Here is a 15,849-nt window from a genome sequence, read left to right as displayed (position 1 = left end):
GTAACACAAAGCACTAATATCCAATATATATATATATACCAATGACACAGAAATAATACTATCAGAATTAAGCTCTACATTTGAATGTAAAAGCATTTTAATGTTATTGTGTACTATGGTTAACAAGAAAAGGTTGGATATCTTACGACATTCTGTGTAACTATAAATATCTTGGATGTTCTGTGTACCTTACTGTAGATTCAAAGAGGATTAGTTACATGTACAACAAGAATTCTCAAAGTTTTTTCATTAAACCTTATTTTCGTGAAATTATTGATTTTATAAAGTAATGAAAATGTGGAACATTTATCTGCAATGCTTCATTAATATTCAAACACTAAATTTTCTGTTTCTTGAAACAGACATTCAGCAAAATGATAATGGCTTTAAAATAATGATATCTATAAGACTGCCCTGTCTGTATGTAAATATTGTATTCTGTTATAAAAGAAATTAATTTTATTTTGGAAAATACATGAGGGTGTGAACTGTGATGCTTATGCTGACATTCTTCATAAAACTTATTAGCGCTTCATGAAAAGCATGGTGGTGTGACAGGTTGCAATTCATATTCTCATGTATTTTTAACAATGAAATTCCTTTCGGATATTCACATTCTATTTTCATTTCTGTCGGAATTTACAGCCATTAAAATAGACCTATTATGTTTTTACAACTGCAGCACATTCATGAAGAAATGCCCATCATTACAATTTGTAAAGGTGTTAAAGGCAAAAACACTGGAAATGCGTATATATGTGTTACAATATAATTATAGGGCTCAATAAATCATGTAAATTGCTGAAATTTACAATCAGTGGATTTGATGCAAGGACATGTCATGCAGAGGAAACAGAATGGGGAACTATATATGAGGTAACATAGAGAAAAAACAAGTTGACCGTTTTAGCTCTGCAAACCATTCATTTCAATTGTTGATTTCATTGCTTGCAGTTTTGATGATAAAGGGCAGCACATTTTCATATGTACAGGTGACTCTCAATAACTCGAAGTTCAAGTGACCATGATAAAACTTGGAAATAATGAGAGTTCGAAATTCGGACATTAAAGGTTCGCCGATATGGTTAAGATTCTACAGTAACCAGAAACGTTTACCAACAAGATCATATCGTTTTGGCATGTTTTCCTTCATATTTGTCACGTAGTTAATTTTATATCAAAATAAAAAACTTTATTTTGCATTAATAAAAAGATTTCAAAGTTTATGTATTTATTTGTTCTTTAACCATGCTAAGATAAGCATATAAAACCAAGTTCTGATGAAGTTTTACTATCACTAACTTAGTTAGAATAATCTAACTGTGTCTCGGGACAGGCCCTCACCACAGGTCCATATCTATCACAAACTAAATAGAGTACAATGTTATGTCGCTTTACACAAAGCAAAAATTCGAACGAATGAGTAAAGCGATATTTTAGAGTAACTTTACACAAAGAACAAACTCGAGAAATTTAACAGTCTGTAGATCTCTAAATTAATGTATAAAACTTACTCTCTCATTGTCAAGTCCAAACAAATTATAGATTTTATTCATAGTGGGATTATATATAATTTTAATCATCAAGACAAAAGACCCCAGTGTAAGGGTAAACTGACCAATTAGCCAATTATATACTCAAGTGTATTACCTCCATAAAGAAGCACAGGTGATGTTTCACCTATGTAAACACCTAATTACCACAGCCACACTATCCTCCAGCATTCAACAAAATCCAGGTAAAGTCCAAGCGGAAATTATTACACACTTGGATAACGGTGGGTATACGCTTCCACCACTTCGAGAGATCGAGAGTGAAAAGCAATGAAATGTGTTTTACGGGACCCAACTTCACTTCGAGAGATCGAACGTTCGAGAGATCGGTAGTAAATTTGATTTGTTATAAAGAGAAAGAAATCGGAACCATGATTTCACTTAGAGAGACAGAGAACTTCATGAGATCGATGTTCGAACCATCGAGAGTCACCTGTACTCACATTATAAATTACAATCTGTATCATACACAAGTCATCTGATCAAGAACTGATAAAACATTAAACAATTATCAACAAGATCAGCTTAATTGTGAAACTCTACTAGAACTGACATGTCAACACCATTCCTCAATATGTGCGTGAGTAATACTTTGAGGACATGACGGTGGGGGTAGAAGGAATAGCCATCTTTGTGTCAGTAATACCATGAGGACATGATGGTAGGAGGTAGAGGGAATAGCCTCTTTCTTTGTTGGCTGTTTGTCATGGTAAAAGTATTTCCATGAACATTTTTTTCCTGCAAGTTCTTGTCCACAAGGAAGATGTTTCCATTTTCATCAGTACAAGCACTGTTATCCTCACTAAAATCATCGTCCTCTTCCATCTCATAAAGACATTGAGAATCATCATCTAGATTCTGACAGTCTTCCTTAAAGTCAATGATCAGTTGTGATGACGGACTTCCTGATTCACATCTCTGTACACGCTGCTGGCCTGTGGCTTCCCCTGATGACCTGACACTCATGAGATCACTTAAGCTGTTGATATCCTGGTCTGAAATCCCAAGTTGTATACATTGTTCAAAAGACGGAGTAGCACAAGATTGTATAGTTGTGGTGCTACACTTGTCACTAGCCTCTGAAGGGTAGGTCTGAATTCCTTTGGACGTTATTTTTCTTCTTTTCAACCTGAATTCATCAGTTTCTGTCTTTGAAGAACTAATATCTCCCGGAAACTTCTGGGACAGTGGTGGGAAGAGACATGGGATAGAAGAGTTGCTATCACACAAAGGATCATGGGTAAGAACCAAATTCCCAGCTGTCTGCTGTGGTTCAGACTCCCTACAGCTCACATTCAGGTCATTATTGTTCAGGTTCTTTAACAGATCAGGCATCAGGTGTTGGGCATTAGTTGGTATTTTTTCCTCTGAATCTTGAGATATCTGCATAGCAGAATATCTGTTCAGTTGTGTGCAATGTTTCTGAGCATCAACGGTCGGAGCCTGACTAGTGAATTGTGTGAAATCAATGACTGGTTTTTTGTTAGCTTTCCATACAAGCCCTGGCTGCTGCAAAGCTCTCTGCAAGACATTACTACCCAGTTTTATTGCATCTGTCTTCTCCATCAGTGGTCTTTTGAGTGCTACAGGACTTGCATTGGGAAAGTTTGACTGTTCAACATCTTCCTCGCCTCCTCCGTCTGCATGAACACTGGAGTCTGTGGGCAGACCATGTGACACAGCCTGGTCTCCGCTATTGTTTGTATGTTCAGTCGAAGAACACTTCTGTGTTGCCACATGCAAGCTGTTTTTTATATTGGAAACAGTCTGTGGAGAATCATCCTTCATCAATGAGTAAGGTAAGACAACATGAACTTTTCTTCTGTCATCACATCTGTTCTGAACCTTGAGTCCGACCCCTAAGTGTTTAATATTCGGCTCATCTGAGGATCTTTCGTCTTTTCTGGATTTGTGATGGATGACGATCTTGTCTTCTTCTATCTTTATGGTGGTGATACCTTGATGGAGAAAATGAGGCATACACTGTAACCTTTTTGAACACAAAGAAATATTAGTAAGATCAATGTCATAGGCATCCGCTTCCTTTTCTGATCCATGGATCGGGTCTTTAGGCAAACTCAGATCTAGGGGAGTATCATCGTCTTGTCCTAATCTATCCTCCCTGTTTTTGGCGCTATCCACTGGATTACACTCAGAGTGCCATCCTTGCGGAGTGTTTACATTGGAAACTTCTCTGTCTGAATCTAATTCTGTAGGGCTGTCTAACTGGTTTTTGGATTCTGCTTGTGATGTTGAAATGAGGTGAGAACAATCTGAGATAATTTTATTCCAGTCATTAGGAAATCCACCGTCTGCCACTTCAGAATGACTGTCTAGTCCATAACAACATGTTTCACTGTTCATGATCTCTTGGTCTTGAATCCTGGGCGTTATCATTTCTTTTTCCATTTCAGATGTATGTGGAGATGGTCCGAGAGCAGTTTTTTTTAATTCGTTGTCAGAATTGATGTAAATTGATTCTGGTTTTGATAAAACTGTGTCTACTGGAAAGGCAATCATCTGTCTAATTTGGTAAATCGAACTGGGGCAATTAGATTCTGGATTATTTATCATTTCAACAGGAGTTGCCTTTCCTAGAGGAAGATCAGGCTCCCCCTCCAAACAAAGACTAAACCGTTCCTCTTTTTCCTGAGACTTGTTAAGAATATTTTGTTTCTTCTTCATAGCAAGAACCCCTTCTCCAAGCAAACAGGCTTGATCCTTGGGCGATAGATTAAACTGTTTCTTACTGTCCTGGTCATGTAAAACTTGTATCTCCTTTGAAGTAATTGTCTCTGATGACAATGACAGTGGTGGGATGGTTTGAGATGACAGTGGTGAGTTGACGTTTGATGACAGCTGTGGGTTGGTTTCTGATGACAGTGGTGAGTTGACGTTTGATGACAGCTGTGGGTTGGTTTCTGATGACAGTGGTAAGTTGATGTCTGATGACAGCGGTGGGTTAGTTTGTGATGACAATGACAGTGGTGGGCTGACGTCTAATGACAATAACAACAGTGGGTTGGCGTCTGACGACAATAACAGCAGTGGGTTGGCATCTGATAACAGAAGTGGTTTGGTGTCTGATGACAGCAGTGGGTAGGTTTGTGATGACAATAACAGCGGTGGGTTGATGTCTGCTGACAATGACAGTGGTGGGTTGACGTCTGATGACATCTGTGGGTTGACGTCTGATGACAGCGGTGGTATGGTTTGTGATGACAGCAGTGGGTTGGTTTCTGATGACAATGACAGTGGTGGGTTGATGTCTGATGACATCTGTGGGTTGGTTTCTGATAACAGCGGTGGGTTGATGTCTGATGACAATGACAGTGGTGGGCTGGTTTCTGATGACATCTGTGAGTTGGTTTCTGATGACAATGACAGTGGTGGGTTGAAGTCTGATGACAGTGGTGGGTTGACGTCTGATGACATCTGTGGGTTGACGTCTGATGACAGCGGTGGTATGGTTTGTGATGACAGCAATGGGTTGGTTTCTGATGACAATGACGGGTTGATGTCTGATGACATCTGTGAGTTGGTTTCTGATGACAATGACAGTGGTGGAATGGTTTGTGATGACATCTGTGGTTTGGTGTCTGATGACAGCAGTGGAATGGTGTCCAATGACAGTGGTGTAATGGTGTCTGATGACAATGACAGCGGTGGGTTGATGTTAGACTTGGTTTCTCCCTGACACTCCTTCTTAACAGTCTTGACAGCAGAGGTGGCAAACAGAACTTCATCATCAGACAGACTTGCCTGAATCACAGTCCCCATCACTTTCTTCGATGAGAAACTCTGCACATCAGTACATAAATCTATCATGACATCAGTCAATGTTTGTAGATCTTCTATAACCTCTGACTGGTTAGTGTCAGGTATTTTGCCAGCTGATGTTTTGGTGTTTGATACATTCCCTGCATTCATCATACCACACTCCTCCTTGACATCGCAGTACAGTGCAGGAAGTATGTCACTCTCATATACAGTGTAAAAGTGGGGAGGAATAAGTGGGAAGAGATCAGGAAGATTTGATGTACAAATGTTGGTGAGAGAAGCATCTACATTAGTGCGATACACAGGTGAGCAATCAGTCTGGCATTCCATCATTCTATCATGCATACTACAGGTTACATTTTCACTACAACCAACACCAGGTGTCTCTGTTACCTTTTCAGTTTTATTTGGTTCCTCGGGGTCTGACTTCTTCAACTTGACTGGTGAAGCCCTGTGGGTTAGAGTGGCCACCGCCTTCCTTTTGGATGCTAATCTGTCCTTCCCCATCCCTTTCTTGCCCAGTTTGCGACTGGTGATTTTTGATGGCAAGTTGTCTTTAGAGGGTGAAGCTTTGACAGGAGTGATGATCAGTGAGCGTGCAGGTCTGCCTCGCCGTGCCAGAGGTGACTTAGTTTTTGGTGTTTTATCCAGTCTTTTGACTCCGGCCAGACCCCTACAGGTCTCTGGGGTCCCAGCACTGGCCCGGGCTGCCTTCTTACAGGGGGTGGTGAATTTATTTACCTAAAAACATTCAAAGAATCAAGTTACAGATTTTACAGCACACTATCACAACAGTGTTACAAAACTGCCCATGATTAAGAAGGAATAACACCTAAGAAATCCAATGCAGATGGAAAGTGGAGGATATGTACAACTATATTTTGAAATTGAAAATGTTCCTTACTCAGTTTAATAGAAATACAGTTTTAGCAGAAAATAATCTAAAAAAAAAAAGAAAGAAAGAAATTAAAACCCTTGCTTAACCCACAATCTACAGATCAGCAGTCAACAAGTTAATCTACTGAGCTATAACAAGTTAACCTACTGAGCTATAACAAGTTAACCTACTGAGCTATAACAAGTTAACCTACTGAGCTATCCAGTTTGGCAATTAGATTTAAAATGGATGTATTAGTGATATTTAAATTTTCATTTGTGTTTCAAAAGGAAGTCAGCCATTATGACGATGTGTAATTCCTCCTTAATATATCTGACAGACATTCAAACAACAATGATGTTAAATCATTTTAAAGGGGCATTGACACGATTTGAGCTGAAAAATTTTCAAATTTTATTTTTCCATCTTTATTGTTTACAATGCTTAACTAAAGTATTTCCAATGGTCAACCAAAATTTTGTTATCAGTTGTTGAATTACAAGTGAGATACAACCCTCACCACTCTTTGTTATGTAAACAAGGCTTGGGACATGTTTTTATTTACATTAGACTGCTTAATAGTAAATAGCATGTTTAAAACAAAATGAGATGTGCAAAACACTAGAAAATATTTCATTGTGTTAAGGATTCACTTACAAATTGAAATCATCTGCTTTAAACAAAACTTTTACTAGTATATTTAACCTACTTGTGTATGTAAGGGCTGTTCCAGAAATGATCAAATGGGGGGGTCGGGCGGCAAACGATATTTTTTTGTGTGGGTGGTCGTATTTTTTCATATTTTAATTGGTCCATGGTTGGACTGTTAAAAAAATATTTATTATGGGTAGTGGGTAGTTTCTATTGTTTTATTTTGTGCCACGTGGGTGTTGAGTTTTCAGAATATTTTTATTGTCGCTCTTGTCATGTTGGTTACAAAACGTCGGAGGGAAAATTGAAAACGTGCTTTCGAAATGCTGCTTTCGAAATCGGAAATAACATAGAACTATTCGAGTTGTCGCTCTTTGCAGCGCATAACTTTCCATTACGACACTCTTCAAATTAGAGGCGCGTTTAGTAGGGTCCCTTTGGACGTGATGGCGGCGAACTCTGTTCTGTAGATTATTACAGTTTACAGTGCATCGATTTTGGGAATATTTTGAAACCAACAGGTATTCCGTTTTCTAATAAAAATAGGCAAACCTTAGTTGATTTATACGAGGGTACCGATGCGTTATATTTATCAGTCGGTTTGATGGTGATTTAGAGGCCTCCGGGCGCGGGCTCCATTAGAAGAAGAACGATTCGTGGAAAAACATATCCATACCCATTTCATGATAATAGCATCGTTTGGACTCCCAATCTTTCCAACATTCCCGCCATAGATGCCTTTGATTGTTGATGTGACATCGTTTCTTCAGAACTACTGTGATACAATGTCGCACAGGCATTACCGCGTCATTGACTAGAATGTTTGTCCCGAAAACCTCGCGAGATTTGTACCGTTTTCATTTTTAAAAATATTTTTGTGGTGGGTCTGGTTAGTTTGTTTTTTTATTAGATGAGTCATTGTAAAATGAGTTTATTAATTTGATGGGTCATGGGGTAATTTTTTATTCTTTTTTATGGGTGCTTGGTATATACAAAAGGTGCCTCCCTCGCCCCCCCCCCCCCCCCCTCGTATTTATTTCTGGAATAGCCCTAATCAAAAACATGGCACGAGCCTTGTTTACAATACAAGGACTTGTGACATCTGTATCTTTCATGAACCTTGACTACTGACATTCAAAATTTTGCTGATTATTAGTAATACCTTAGTTAAACATTCTAAACATTAAAAATCAAAAAATCAAAATTTGAAAATTTTCAGCTCAAATCGTGTCCATGCCCCTTTAAGGTAAGGTTTGCAACAACAGGGAGATAACTCTTGATATACCTCAGTGCACTTCGCACTTTATGACGTCATAATGAAATAATGCGTCACGTCATAGTTGAATCGAGGGAAAATGTCATAATATTTACTTCAAGTGTCAAGAGGCGTATGTGTAACCCTCTATGATAAAATAATGATAATGTTTCTCAAATGATCATTTATAACTTATTTTCTTTGATATTATAAAAGTCTACAATTTTTTATATATACATATGTAGTATGCGCTACAGTTAATTTCCATTAAAATTATGTTATGACCATGTAATCTCTGCGAATCTTGTTAGGGAAAGTAGGATTTATTTTGATGCTGTTATAATCGATCATTGTTTGTAAATAGTATCCTCAAAGACAAGGTTCGACATTAATGAAGCTAGGAATTTTTATGACATTCACAAGCATTTTTTAAGAATAAACCTGACAATGCTCTCTAATTATACACACTTCATATTTCAATGCTACGACATCTACTTGCGCTGATAGAGCGATTTATCGCATGAACTTTGAAATGTAGAAAACGCGACTGATATGATCATGTAAGAATAAAAAAAGGGGTCTTCTCTAATACATCTTAAATTAGTCTTAATTTTGTCTGAGGAACATTTGCATAACATTGACATAAAACAGATTTATTAGTGTCATATTTACTAACTTTACGTTACCCCCCCCCCCCCCTCCCCTCCTAGATCCACCACTGACCAGGTTTTTTATATTGTCACATTGTATGTTCAACTATGTAAACAAACATCAAGCAATGGAACAAGGAGAGGGTAATTATTTCAAAGATGTAGTATATAAGACAGGTTCGGGCTAATGTAACACAGAATTTATGACGAAGCAGGACCGTGAAAAACCCGCCGGGATATATTGAAAATATTGTATTGAATTTAGAAGAAAAAAAACTCAACATCTTAATTTCTAATAAATGTGATACAACAATACTTGACAAATAAATATAAATATCATTTTGGGGCTGGAATTGTATCTTATTCATGAAAATGCTCAATGCACTCTTCAAAGGTTGTACAATTATAAAACAAAGTGACAAATCGCATAAATGAAATAATTCTTTTTAATCTGTTACCATGGAAACAAAGCCTGGTGGGTAGTAATTCTATATACTTTCTTAAATATTTATGGTCCAAATATTATGTTTAAAGTAATTTTTTTCTGACGTAGACCTTGTAAAGCTGCTCAATATACATTTTTTGTTGCCATGGCAACCAATTAAAATTTTATTCAAGATATAAAAAGTGCTATTTTTTGTGTTTTAAAATAACATTTTTCTACCAATTAGTAAAATCTTATAGATAATACTCTTTTTAAAAATTCTACCAGCTTTTTACCCCATAAGTTTGCCCCGTGTAGTTTTTATACCACTAGTATTCCCTTTTGTACAAAGATCCCGAAAATGTAAAACATCACAAAAAATAAGCCCATCTAGTCAAAAAAAACACGACACGGGCGATTTTTTTTAAAAAGTCAATTTTTAAACGATAAATTCCTACTGAACATACTGATATGCAACATGACTTTGTTCGCTACATGTCAAAATGTCGCAAACCTTACCTTAAGGCCATCAATTCAAGAATTTTGGTGCCAATAAAAAGGTCTTGCCACAAGGAATACATATACCAAATATGAAAGGTCTGCCTCTTATGGTGTAAAAGATATGACCAAGGTTCAAGTTTTTTGCAACAGACAGACATGCCAAAATACTAGATGTCCCCTGAATCTTCGGTTTCGGGGGCATAAAAAGTTTGAAATTCTGATCAATCATTTACTAACTGGTGTAAATGCCTGCTCCTCTGGTCCATTACTGATACTAGTAGATGAGGATGAGGGGGAACTGTCACGGCCATTACTACATCTGTTGTCATAGCGACTGTAGTTGAAGAAATCCAAATGAGGGGGCAAAAGAGGTGTTCCTGTATTGTAAAAGAAAGTCACTCTTCAGATAATACACTGTACATGATACAAAACATGCCATGATATACAAATGTACAGAAAACTTGAAAAAATGAAACGGCCGTCAACAGCATAATGCTAACCAGACTAAATCAAGACTAAAATGGCACCAAGCTAAGTCCAGAAGCTAACTACTTCACTTTTCCCCCTCCCCCCTTTTGGAGTTGGGGGTGTTCTTATCCGAAGTAATTTGGAAATTTGGAAATTATAGCAAAAGATATCAATACTGAAAAAAAATATATACCTGTAATATTTTTTTTCTATTTAAAAAGCAAATTTATTTTCATTCAAAAATCATAATCTTCATAAAGATTTTTAATCTGGATGCAAGCTTCATGGCCAATCAATCTTAAACTTTGAAGGAGTGTATCTGTATCATCAAAACACTCCATTCATAAATCCGGGTTTTCTAGTCCATGTACATAAACCATCCAAAAGATGCTATGTTCAAGGAGACACACTAGTAAAAAATCCTGCCTGACATTGAGCTTGTGTACCTCTGAGGCAGAGGAAGGTTAAGAAGTCCTCCGTCTTTGCCCTCTTGGGAAACACAATGGTGGAGGAGGATGTCTTCTCCGAGGCTTTCAGAGTCGCAGAGGAGCTGGTCTCTGTGGAGGAAGCATTAGTATTTGGCTGGTTCATAGCAAACTTTCGCTGGGCTCGCACCTTTGTCCTGAAATAATGCAAGATTTTTATCATTTAAACCTTTCCTTGACAGACTCTTAGGTACCATCAAAGGGCTTGATCAATTTGTTCTACCAGCATTATATAGTTAGGGACTAGGTCTATACTACAATTCTAATTCCTGTGACCTTGGCATGCCATCAGAGTTGAGTCAAGATTGATTATATAATTCCTGTGACATTGGCATGCCATCAGAGTTGAGTCCAGATTGATTATATAATATTTCCACATGCAAAAAATTCTCAATCATATACAAATTATACAAAATCTATGTTGGAGGTTTGTGACCTACTTTTTGGAGTCTGAAGTAGAAGTGCTGTTGGACGAGGAGATTGTGGATTCCTGGCTGGTTTCATCCACATTGCTTACAGACTGACCACCAGTGAGTTGTGTGGAGGGAACACTGGATGACCTGGAGCTCCTTGTCATTCTAGCCACAGATTGCTTTGTTTTGATTGGTCGAAATCCTGTGTCACTTGCTGTGTCCCCGTCTTCTGTATCAGGTTTGGGGGTTGAAGCTCGTTTCGATTCTTGTAATGATGCGTACAGTGCTTTTTTCAGTTCACGTTCCTCTTTCCAAGATAATCCAGCTGTGATATCCTACATTGAAATCAGAAAGGAAAACATTTCAGGATTAAAAGCCAGCACTGTCTATACACAAAACAAAAAGTGCCTTAGAATCACCTAAATATCAAACAATTAAAACAAACTAAAGAAATCTAACTGTGTAACAAATACATCTCTCCATTTTTCTTAGTATTTGTTTTTTGATCAAAAGTGATGCTCATAACTTTTTATGTTTTTCTTAACAAAATCATGGTTAAACAAATATACAATGTATCTCAAATTCTTTATTGGTGAATTTGATTTTGGTCACATGACCCTATAATCGTTACTCATCACCTGGTCTAAGATAACATCTCCAATATAATGTTATGGCCTGGGCTGTATAATTTTGACATAAATTTACAACCAGTCACTTGACCTTGGCAAAATGACTTAGTCCACTATTAGTGAGTGCACACTCTCATAAACAGTCCCTGTACCATGTGAATTTCTAATGTCTCGAAGTTGTCTGGACAGTTATTTCTAATTCATTTTACTTATGTCCTTGACCTTGGCTAATGACCTTGATTTAGGATCATAACATGCTATCTGGTCTTGAGCAATATTCATGTCAGATCCAAGTTTTCAGGTCCATTCAGGTGTAGGAGGACTAATGACACTCACAGACAGACAAACATAGTAATTCCTATTTGCCACAAGAACTTTATTTTCAGGGATTATATCTTGACGGTCAGGAGTAAAGAAAATCTCAAGTTGCACTAATTTGGTAGATTCTTCCCACTTCATTACATGGCCTACATCTAGTCTCACACTAAGTTTGTCTGCTACATTTAAAGTTATAAAAAGTTTTCAAAATATTTTGGCACCCCCTTCTTTGGCCCCATATGTGCAGCGACCATGATACACAACTTTTGTTTCCTTATAAAAATGCTGTACACAAAATTTCATTACAATGATTGGTCCTGTAGTCCTGAGAAAATGTTGAAAACATTCAAAAGCCTACGACCCAAAATAATAGACTGGCATTGAACCAGTGGGTTATATAAAATGTTATAACCAGAGACATATACAACAGAGATAAGCAACTCCTACAGCAGAATGTTTACCGCTTGAACAATGTGACGGCCCTACTTATAAATCGTTAATTCCTATTGATTGGCGGGTTAAATTTTTCCTGATTGAAGTTTATTTCACTTCTATCATAAATTCGGAATCAAATATAACAAAATTTGAAATGATTTGATGATCAACAAATATAATATAAACAAAAAAGTAGCAAATTGTAAACATTTCCTGAAATCTCACAGATTTTTCTGTGTCGCCTTCTGAAACTTCACTTTCATTTCACTTTGAAGTGAAACATCTGAAAATGTTGTACAGTGCTCCCTTGATATATTGCCCCCGTTAGAAAGCCACCCCCGCTTATTGCCTGAAAATCCCAAAGAACATATTTCTTCCCATGTTAATACCCCCATTATAATGCCAACCCCGCATATTGCCATATGCCACTGATTTTCGCAAACAAATGGTCAAATCTTATAGGGTTTACTCCCCCCCCAATAATAATGCCAATTACCTAATACCCATCAGTAATCATGTAATCACACCTGTACTTTGATAGCGGTGTGGTGAAGTGTGACAGTTTGGACAAGGTATGCAAGTGGCCAGGTGAATTACCAATAATTGCAGTACTGAACTCAAGATAATTTAAATGTTTATACAGAGTGGAGTCCAAATAACGTTATTGCCCACATTCGTCTTGAACAAAAGTTGGCAATATATCGAGGGAGCACTGTATCTTGAATGTATTAGTGATAGGATTTGGAAGGTTTGAACTTGATATCTTTCATTTTTTTAAAGTCGGTATACGTAATTTTAGATCAGGGTGTGCATTTTTACCAAAAAACCCTGGGACGAGATAATATGAGACTTGAGGAAGTTCCTAATCTCTGTTATACAAGTCTCTGTTATAACCAAAGTCATAAGGGCAGGCAATGAAACATATCCCAAAGATCTTCAAGTTCAAATGCATAAAATCATGTGACTACTATATGTTATGGTTAATCCAGAAATAATTGGTCTGTGAAAGACAGGTTTTTTCTTCTATTTGCATTTCTGCACAGTATTTTTGAAGGTATGACAGTGCCTGTTTGCTAACCATATGTTGGAAAGAATACCAGTATCAAACAATTTGTCAATAGTGTGCATACATGCCAACTTTTAAAAATCCCCATGGGGGATTTTGCGCGCGACGACCTTTTTTCAAAGCTCAAAATTCACGACATTTTAGCATGAAAATAAATATTTGTCCTTTCAAATAAAATATCAATCAAATCATTGTTAATGTATCATTATATATTAATACAACATCAAATGTGTTTGACCATTAACTATATAAAAAAAACTTTGAAAGATATACATTAATATTTTATTAAAATCATCTATTCAGCAAAAAATCTTCTCCAACAAGTCACATACATAATATCAAATAATATTTAAGGTTGCATCCTTTTACACCATACAATAAACATTGGCTGGTCTATATATCAAAATTTAAATTAAATCACATGCATTTAGGTACGACTGCAAAGGCGATCTTGCTTGTCTGTAAACATGGGCTTGCAGAGACTGGTGGAATAATCTGCATTGCAACCAAAAAAGGAGTGATCTGCCCTGCTATGAAGTTTGCGAACAAAACCTTTGCACCCATGACATCTGAAATAATTACCAGGAAAAAAAACCCACATCAAAATATTCCGTTTTACTTGTAAATTAAGGCTACTTGCTAAATAAAAAATTCAGTACAGACTTGTGCGAATTACGCATCACAAAGTATATTTAATGAATACTACACTATATAGACTATATAATACATCGCTATAGACGGATAGATTTGGATAGCCTATATTATTATAGTTGGAAAAAATATATACTTGACGTACCTTATTGCAAATTTTGGATGCTGTCAGAGAGAGGCGGAATGTCCGATTGTTTGGTGGTGACACTAGCATCGTTGTCATTCACGTTTGTGTAAAGGATAGGTCAATTTGAAATCCGTCTTCCCGATTAATTACTATCAAAACATGCTTCGTACTGTCCAATAAACACCCCGACACAGGCCAACCCGACACCATGCGACACAGGTAAACAGCAATGGCTGACTATTGTCCCGATTTCTGATTGGCCAGTTCAGAAATGACGCGGGATTTCCAATTCTGGTCACGAGATTTCACGATTATCCCGCTTTCAAACTCGTTTTCAATCGTGAAATCGGAAATTTTGGTCGGAAAAAATTTCAAATCGGGATTTTAGGGTAATTTTGCTTTCCCGATCGGGAAAGCGGGACCGGAGGGTAAAATCGGGAAGATCCCGCCTAAATCGGGAAAGTTGGCATGTATGACAGTGTGAGCATCAAGCCCTACATTAGTTCAAGCATGTCTAACTCACAGCTCCATGGTTTAGGGTCCAATGCCCACACTATATATATCACTGATGAAAATCTGGAAGAACAAGTTTTAAGAGATAATGAAAGTTTAGCTCACATAGCTCTTTGGGGAGATGTTCCTCTTGGGTCGACTTGCCAAGGCTGGCTCTGCAGCCACGGCTGACTTTTTGTTTCCTGGACAACTTCTTCTGCCAACCATAATTGCTGAAATTCACGAATTGTTCTCTTTATTGGAAATGTAATTATGGCAACAAATTGTGTTCAAACATTAATTCTGAAAAAGACAAAGAATGTAATGTTTACGTCTGATGAAAATGATCAGAATATTAAATTTATAATCATACATTTACGTTAACCTTATAACCTATTCTTTGATGCTGATTAATGGAGCAAAGTTCTACAGCCTTCCTATACCCACATGTCTAGTAATATCATTTATTTTCATGTACTTATCACTCAATAAAAGTATAGACTAAAACTATGCAGGTGCTTTTTCTTTAGCATTACACCAGTTTCGTGCTGGGGTCGGCCCTACCAGCATGGATTTTGGGAGAGGTAAATGAAAATCACTTGTCAGAAACTTGAATGAGAAAACTGTCACTTAGATGGCACAAACTTCTTTTGGATCCGCCCAGGACAGCTGTTTCCAACCGGCACACCATATTAGTTCAAAGCTAGGCCACTCTGAAATACAATTTCAAAAATACGGAAATACATTCCGAATAATGAGATATGCAACGCTTGTTTTGCATTTACCTGTAAACAAGAAGGTCAATTCACAGAAATATCAATATCTTAATTATGAATCAGATAGCACATCATCGCTTTCCTCTCTTTGTGAAGTCAAAAACTGACAACAAAGTCATGTGCTTCCGGTTAGACCTGATAGGTGTAATTACTTTGATATGAGTGGTTTAAAATATTACTTGTTTAGTATGTAAATTGTGCCAAAAAATAAAATATTCAATTCAAACAATTTCCTTTGAAGAAAAATAAATATAAGAGTGAAATATAGTAAATTCAATACAAACTTACTTCCAGTTTG

General features: G+C 37.0%; 1 protein-coding gene and 1 long non-coding RNA gene across 4 annotated transcripts in view; both read right to left on the bottom strand.

The window, feature by feature from the left end:
* The window catches only part of LOC125663931 (protein Jumonji-like), a 43,288-nt gene extending 27,609 nt beyond the window's left edge, over positions 1 to 15,679 (bottom strand). The window contains exons 1-6 of one of the 3 annotated variants that reach the window (XM_048896380.2): positions 15,561 to 15,679; positions 14,902 to 15,008; positions 11,085 to 11,392; positions 10,606 to 10,781; positions 9,929 to 10,068; positions 5,727 to 6,074 (exon numbers count right to left, since the gene is read on the bottom strand). In XM_048896380.2, the coding sequence (XP_048752337.2) occupies positions 5,727 to 6,074; positions 9,929 to 10,068; positions 10,606 to 10,781; positions 11,085 to 11,392; positions 14,902 to 15,003 (1,074 nt within the window). In that variant the 5' untranslated portion in view covers positions 15,004 to 15,008; positions 15,561 to 15,679. Of the gene's footprint in view, positions 1 to 5,726; positions 6,075 to 9,928; positions 10,069 to 10,605; positions 10,782 to 11,084; positions 11,393 to 14,901; positions 15,009 to 15,420 lie in introns of all 3 variants that reach the window. The other 2 variants (XM_048896379.2, XM_048896381.2) reach the window with 2 other exon arrangements.
* Positions 13,772 to 14,805, bottom strand: LOC130054486 (uncharacterized). The gene is made up of 2 exons (XR_008802802.1): positions 14,302 to 14,805; positions 13,772 to 14,074 (listed from the first exon to the last, which is right to left on the bottom strand). It is a non-coding gene; the product is annotated as an uncharacterized LOC130054486 (long non-coding RNA).
* Positions 15,680 to 15,849: the final 170 nt, after the last annotated feature.

The sequence above is a fragment of the Ostrea edulis genome, chromosome 1 (assembly GCF_947568905.1).
Source record: "Ostrea edulis chromosome 1, xbOstEdul1.1, whole genome shotgun sequence".
Classification (NCBI taxonomy): domain Eukaryota; kingdom Metazoa; phylum Mollusca; class Bivalvia; order Ostreida; family Ostreidae; genus Ostrea; species Ostrea edulis.
This window is presented reverse-complemented; position numbering and strand designations above follow the sequence as displayed.